This window comes from Phasianus colchicus, chromosome 2 (genome assembly GCF_987193195.1).
Source record: "Phasianus colchicus chromosome 2, bPhaCol1.hap1.1, whole genome shotgun sequence".
In the NCBI taxonomy this organism is placed as follows: domain Eukaryota; kingdom Metazoa; phylum Chordata; class Aves; order Galliformes; family Phasianidae; genus Phasianus; species Phasianus colchicus.
The window spans coordinates 98,376,226-98,383,868 of NC_143437.1; the positions used below are offsets into that span (position 1 = coordinate 98,376,226).

General features: G+C 44.0%; 1 protein-coding gene across 2 annotated transcripts; it reads left to right on the plus strand.

Moving 5' to 3' along the window:
- Positions 1 to 734: 734 nt before the first annotated feature.
- On the plus strand, positions 735 to 7,414 carry LRATD1 (LRAT domain containing 1). Of its 2 annotated transcripts, none has more exons than XM_031611016.2 (2): positions 735 to 895; positions 1,498 to 7,414. In XM_031611016.2, exon 2 carries the CDS (start codon positions 1,535 to 1,537, stop codon positions 2,381 to 2,383), a length of 849 nt encoding a protein of 282 aa, XP_031466876.1. In that variant the 5' UTR covers positions 735 to 895; positions 1,498 to 1,534; the 3' UTR covers positions 2,384 to 7,414. The 2 variants fall into 2 exon arrangements, with proteins under 2 accessions (XP_031466876.1, XP_089992516.1); XM_090136390.1 differs by lacking the exon at positions 735 to 895 and adding an exon at positions 971 to 1,392 and having other exon boundaries at positions 1,498 to 6,306.
- The last annotated feature ends 229 nt before the right edge of the window (positions 7,415 to 7,643 follow it).

Sequence of the window (7,643 nt, forward strand, 5' to 3'; positions counted from 1 at the left end):
GACGTATTTTAGGAAAAGATGGACTGCTACCATCAGGCGATCTGACGTTTTATGTAAGACAAGCCTTAGCCCACCTTCCAGTCAATTCTTAGGACAACCCACTACTGCTGCTGCAGCCAGATGTGGACAGACAACCACAGCTAGGAGACACGTCATCTAACATCAACATTTCAATATGCTGGTGATGGTAAAAGACAGGCACTTCCTTAGGGCAGCTCATCCCTTTCTAAAATGGGATGTGCAATAGGTGAGCAGAACAGCCCATGGGAAAGGCCAGTTTCATCTGACCATGGGGAAATCCAGAGCTCAGATCGCACAGAGGTTTCTGAATTTAGACGAGCGGGTGCTCATTTCCTCGAGGGATGAAGAAATACCCGGACAGATACAACCCTCCGGCTAAAGCCAGGGCGTTTTTTCTTATCATGGAAATCACTTTTATTTTGCTTTCTTTTCAGTTGCAGGGCTCGCTCGGTGGTGCGCGCACTGCTTGAACCCTCTCTCTCCGGATAGCCCTGCCTCGCCCACACCGAGCGGTCTCCGTGCCACGGCGAGAGGCCAGCCACGAGGCGCCGAGATCAGACTCTCGGGCGTTGGGGGACAGCGAGGCCAAACCGGACAGTGACGCCGCGGAGCCCCACTACAGCCGCCGCCACCGGGCGCAGCGCAGCGCGGCGCGGCCAATGAGCGGTGCCGGGGCGGGCTCGGGAGCGGCGCCGCCGGTACTTAGGCTCTGCCGGAGGGGCTGAGCAGCCCACAGCGGAGCGGGGCGGCGCGGGCGGAGGAGCCGGGCGCGCTGTGGGGAGGACGGAGCTCACCTCCTCTGCGGCGCCCATGGGGACAGGACGACTTTAAAGGAGTTTGGGGGGGGTTCTGACGACCCGCTGGGTGACTACGGGTACGGAGGGGGGTGAGAGGGACTCCTTCTGGGGACAAAGGGTGCTTCTTTTTTTAAATTATTATTATTTTTTATTTTTTCCTTCTCCTTGCGAGGTCTTGGACAAAATGCGAGGCTCGATTGGGTAGACACGGGTGGCAGCTGCGAGGCCGCCTGCTTTTCCAGCATCTTGTTCTTACGTACAGCGGCTTGGCTGGGCTGCGAGCGGGCTCGGGACCCTCCGGGCCAGCGCTCCCTCTGCCCTCTCCCTTGAGGAGCGGAGAGCGGAGGCTCCCGGAGAAACTCCGTCCCCCGCGCGGAAGCGGCGGGCGGCGAGGAGCCGCCTTCTCCTGCGGCGTGGGGCTGGGCCGGGGAGCCGGGAGCCCCGGAGCACTGCTCTGCCCTGCACCCCGAGAGCGAGGGGGAAGGATCCGCGCTGGGAGTTTCCCCCTCACACGGAGGGGAGGGATGGAGCGGGGGAAGAATGGGTGCTCGGGGCGGAATCGCTGAAGTCTTTTGTATGTGTCTTGATTTTTTTTGTTGTTGTTCGTTCTCTCTTCCTTTCCTTCTCTCCGTTTGCACTCTCGTTTTCTCTGTCCCTGCCCACCCCACCCTTCCTCCAGATCCGGCGATTCCTGCCCTCGCCTCGCCCTGTCATTGATGGGAAATCAACTGGATCGCATCACCCACCTGAATTACAGTGAGCTGCCTACCGGGGACCCCTCGGGGATCGAGAAGGACGAGCTGCGCGTCGGGGTGGCTTACTTCTTTTCGGATGAAGAGGAGGACCTGGACGAGCGAGGCCAGCCAGAGAAGTACAGCGTGAAGGGCTCCGGCAGCCCTGGCCAGGAGACGCCCACCCACCACCTCCACCACCAGCTCGTGCTGAACGAGACCCAATTCTCCGCTTTCCGCGGCCAGGAATGCATCTTCTCCAAGGTCAGCAGCGGCCCCCAGGCTGGGGACCTGAGCGTCTACTCGGTGTCAGCGCTGCCTGCCCTCTGCAAGCCGGGGGACCTGCTGGAGCTACTCTACCTGGGGCCGTCGGAGCAGCCGCCGCCGCATTGGGCGGTGTACGTGGGCAGCGGGCAGATCATCCACCTGCACCAGGGGCAGATCCGCCAGGACAGCTTGTACGAGGCAGCCGCGGGCAACGTGGGCCGGGTGGTGAATAGCTGGTATCGCTTCCGCCCACTGGTGGCTGAGCTGGTGGTGCAAAACGCCTGCGGGCACCTGGGCTTAAAAAGCGACGAGATCTGCTGGACTAACTCCGAGAGCTTCGCCGCCTGGTGCCGCTTCGGGAAACGGGAGTTCAAAGCCGGGGGGGAGCTGCAGGCTGCTGCCGGCACCCAGCAGCAGTACTATCTCAAGATCCACTTGGCGGAGAACAAGGTGCACACGGTGAGGTTCCACAGCCTGGAGGATCTAATACGCGAGAAGCGCAGAATCGATGCCAGTGGCAAACTGAGAGTGATCAAAGACCTGGCTATAGTGGATGGGAAAGAATAGTGCGCAGCGGGGGTACATGGCTTTCTTTCTTCTGCCCTGCTGGGGAGCCCAGCCTGCCACAGGGGCAGCCGGCTGCACCCTCTTTCCATGGGACGCGACTGAAAGCAGGATCCATGGCAACATTCCAAACAAACAGCGTTCTTTACACCCATAGCCAGTATTTTGTTTGGCTTTCAATAGTGTTAATGCTGAAAGAGCGCGTGAGAGAGGAAGAAAAGGGGGGAGGTGCACGAATGCTGTTCTCTCAGTGTGTGGACAAAGTCTCTCCTGTTGATCGATGTTGACCATTCTAGCAACACGCTAATAAAATTTCAAATTGAAATTTTTTTTTAAAATTTTTATTTCATGGCTTTAATCCATGACAAATTTTAAATACTGGGGGCCATGGATGTGGATTTAGCTAAATGAGTTCTTAGCTAACATTTGCCTTGCAGCCAACCAAAAGCATCCATCGTACTTTGCTAGTTGGAAGGGGTTGCAGGTGGGGGAGTTGTAAATGCTTGTTTGCTTTGTTTCTCAACACTGTTGCTTCAGCCCATAGCTGCAACCCAAATTTTGTCCCAGCCAACTTTAGTGAGACATCAGCAGGGGAAAATGCTTTCACATTTCTGGTTGAAGCTGATCACATTTAAAGTAATGTCTTTGCTTTCTGTCTGCAGCTCTCTGCTAAATGTTATCATAATTTATAAGCTGTTTCCACCACTCTTTTATTTTTTTATTTTTTGTGAAAAAGTTGGTGAGCGGCTGTTTCTTTGAAACTAAATTTGCTGGTTGAAGGTGTATTTTGGAGAACAGTGTACTCAGTGTTGGTCCTTGAAGATCCAGCCTCTAGACTCTTATGCTTGGGCTGTGGGTTTGTGTCGCTGTAGTGACTCTCATTGCAACACTGCATCACTACCTCTTCATGCACAAATCAACAGAATCCTGCAAGAAACAAATAGGTTTGAATTCTGCATGTTGTCTTTTTAAACAGCAATTTATTACAATATTTACAATTCCACTTGAAGTATATGTAATGTGGCCAAGTTCATTTTGCATTTCAAATTCTAAGCAACTAAGAATCCCATTCAGTCTTAAGTTTAAGAATCCACAGCTGCATTTAAGATGCCTTTTAATGTGATGTGGGTAATGCTTTGTCTGTATTTCAGATCCAATTCACTCATTGCTTAACTGGCAGTTTTGAAGTGAAAGATCAAAATATTAAATATACATAAAATCTAAAAAATTATACTGGGGTATTTCTAAATCTGTATTCTATTTTTATTACTCTGAGCTGCGTACAACTTGTAATAAGTGATTTGTCTTTGCATGTTTCAGTACTGGAAAGAAAATGCATTTGTTTTTGTCCCCTCTTCACATATCAATGTCAGATAACAGAATAGAAGTAACACCCCTGTTCTGTATGTACAATACACTCCACCCCCTATCAATGTACTGTATCCTGGCTCCTTTTTGTATTAAACAATGTAATTAGCAACCTTGATGCAACAGTAACTTCATTTCTACAAAGGGTTTGCCTCCCATACCTGAAGCTGTGAGGGTGGAGTGTAGTTCACTATAAGTATCAGCATAAATATGTTTTTAAAAAAAATAAATACACTCCTTTAGTGAAGGTCATCAAACAGGCTTTGCATACTGATACACTACATATAGCATAGTTATGCCCTAATAGGCAGCATTACTTTTATTTTCCTTCTCACCTTAAAGTACTGTTAGTACAATATGGGATGTTTTGGGTTTTTTTAGTGAATTGCCCTACCTTTTATTAAATATGTATTATGTTAGTATTAGATGGGTGATAATGTCTGGTAATGATAGCTTTTTTTCCATAGGATTAACGATCTTCTATTTGTGTATTTATATTGCATTACATCTCCCAGGCTGTTCCAGTTGCTGAGTACCTCATAGCACTTGGGGGGAGCTCTGTGAGATTGCAGAAAGATACTGATGTTGCAGCCAAAGCACTTAAGGAAAGAATGGAACATAAATAGTAGGATAAGGAAGAGTGGGCAAAAGTAATTTAATTCTTCCTTGTAAGATATGTTGGAGAACTAGGGTAGGAAGAGATGGGAGAGGGAGTAATTGGCAAGGTGTCTACAAAGACAGAAAGAATAGAGTCATGTAAAGTTTGAATTCTGAAATACTTTTTCTTCAAATTGTTCACAAATGAATAAGATAGGGTTAGACAGAGGATCATTGCAAGAATAGCATTGCAGTTCCTCACTAGTGCAAATTTAAAGCACAGTGACTTTAAACATTTCACTGTGCTTTGCAAATACTCCATCTCTCTATCTAAACAGCCTTTTTAACTGTTTGTTGTGGGTTTTTTTGATTTATTTATTTTAATGACTAACTAACCTGGTTCATGAACATGTCAGTTTTCCTTAGTTGACCTTGCTAGATGTGTGTTTATTCAAGCTCTTTGGCATTTCTCCAGATTTGTACAGACAAGGATAACAAGAAAATTAGGGCCTCTGTCCTTTGCATGAGGTCTGGAAGAATGTATTGGAAATATTCATAAATGGCATTGATCTGAGATTACTGCTGCAACTGTTTTTAAGTGGCAGTCTGCTTTTAGCAACAGAGATATCCACATGGATCATTTTACTTTCACTGGACTTTAGTTTGTTTCTGAAGCAATCTGGTTCTAATTCGTACTCCACTGAAATTAATAGAAAGGTTCTCACTGACTTTGGTGAGCTTTGGGTCAGGCTGTGTTGATTAGGAGGTGGTTAATATTTGTGGACCTTGAAGAGAAGTGAGGTTTAAAATGGCATTGAGGAGGACAGAAGGGCCACCTTTCTGAGGTCAGAGACAGGCAATATTGTGGAAATAGGCAAGAAAACAGGCTAGTTCTCAAACGGGCAGTGTTAATGTGAAGAAGCAGTAGGAAAAGAGTGAAAAGTGAATAGAAATGGTTGTTCGGTGCCTTGAAACAAGAAGGGAAAGGCTGGGGAGCAGTTAGATGCAAGTGAGGCAATTATGCTTATGACTGACAGGTAGAAAAGTAATTGATTATACTCATCTTTCAGGATCAGTGACCTGACTGAGTTAACATTTCCATTTCCATCAGCAAAGATATTGACAAAATATGTTATATCCATGGAATCTGTTTACATTCTTCAGTCTATCATTCTAGGGTAAATATTTATATCTAAGCAATTCATTGCCATTGAAGTACTGTCTTGTAATGTGACTGCAGGTTTAGGTTACTTGAAAATCCTGCATTTGTGCCACGTTTCCAGTTTTGTTAGCTATTTGAGGAGCTGCTTTATTGAAACTGTTTTGCTTGGATACTATATTCCGTGTCATTTCCAAATGCAATCTTTTGAATTGCTTTGAGGCTAACATTTTATTAAAAAATTGTTTCATGTTCTCTTGAAGCATAGAGAGCCTTTGTGAAATGTTTTACTGGCATGACTGAATTGTTTGCTGGTTATTGGCTGGGCATGTAGGTACAGTAGTATGGGAATGGTGGGAATGGGTGGCAAACGGGGTTTTATCTCCATCAGCTTTGTATTTCTGTGTTACTTTGTTTTCATTTTTTAGGACTTTTCCCCTCTAAGAAATATCTGTATGCAATTTTAAAAAGAGAAAAACCTTCATTTTATATACATATATATATATTTAGGGCAATATTATGCTACATTGATTTCAGATTGAAATCTGGTTGTAACAAGATACGGCCTTCAGGGTGTGACAAGAAATGGCCTTCAGTCTGTGCAGAGTGTGCATAATGTTAATTATCCTGCCTGATTTAATTTTAGTGTCTTTCATATTCAGGTAAGTGATGTGCAAAAATCTGTCAGAGTTTATAGACCTCTTTATGCGATGTGTTGAGCAGCTGTAACTCCAACCAAAGTTGGCTGAAGTTGAGAGAATTCTGGATCTCACTGAAGACATGGAACATCCTGTAGGATCAGGTACCTCATCCCCCCCCTTTTCTCCCCCAAAGTTTCCAAATCTGTCTTTTCAACTACAGAAGAAATAGGGGACTGTGATATCTACTGTGACTTTTACTGTTATTTTCTATGAAAGTTTTCTACTAGAGTAGTGTAGAAGTGTTCCGTCCATAATTTTACTTAGCTGTGATGGAAAATAAAAAAAAAATGGTATGTGTTGATGCTTATATTTTGTAGATGGTGTCTTTCTGCTTTATATCCCAGGAGAAAGATGATGCTCTCAGTCCAAAAGGATTAATCCAGAAATATGTAGGGAAGTATGATTGGGCTACTAAGCTGAGAGCAGTTTCACTGCAGTATTACGTTTGAAAGGATAATAATGTATGACTAGAGTGTGATCATGTGCTGCTGTTTGTTCATGAATGTCAGTGTTTCCATGGCAAATCTGGAATTTATTTACTTAATTATTATGAAATATGAAACTTCTCTGCTCTCTGAGTTCAAATATGATAAGTAAAAAAGCCCTACATTCATGGATCCTCTGAATGTTAGTTTGATCTGTCAATTTTTTATTTTTATTTTCCCATTTTACTGTAAAGAAAATTAATACTGGATCAGATATCTTACTGAACTGCTTGTAAATGAAAAGATGTTAGGTTGGGAAAAAGGCAGTGAGGATTCTTCTGTTACTTGGAGTGCTAGTGGATTTACTCCCAGTTTATATAGGTAAAGCTATTAGCTATTAGTCCTGCCATTTTGTTTTTTGTTGTTGTTTTTTTTAAGGAAGTAATTGTGGCACTATATATTCTCTCTTTTGCAATATAATATTAATTTATATATAAAATACATATCCCTTGTGAAATTATTCTTTTTCCATATATTGAAATGTCACCGTGCCTTGGAAAGTAATCATTATTTGAATCATGTTTATTTTTTAGAAAGAAACTAGAATTTGTCTGATAGCATTTATGCTTGAGGAGGTAGTAATATTCACTTTCACTTCTTAATTTTAAATATTTTGCATCGTTAACAAACCTACTCAGGTGGTTATATCCAGAGGAATCATCAGCAAAGGCCATACAGATTGAGATTGTTGAGATTATGGTTTTATAAAATCACACTTCATTTGTTTTCTTTTTTTTTTTTTAAAAAAAATATTTTTATTTTAGGAATTCTGGATCATCTGCAGAACCAGAAACTCCCATGCATAAAACCAGTTGCTTCCGCAAGTGTTTGTAATATCAGGTCCTTTACTGTAAAAAGTCTGTCCCCTTTATTTGGCATTTACTTGACGTTAAAGTTGAGGAGTAGGTCTAGCCAACATCCTGACCATGAAGTGGACACAGAATTCAATGGAA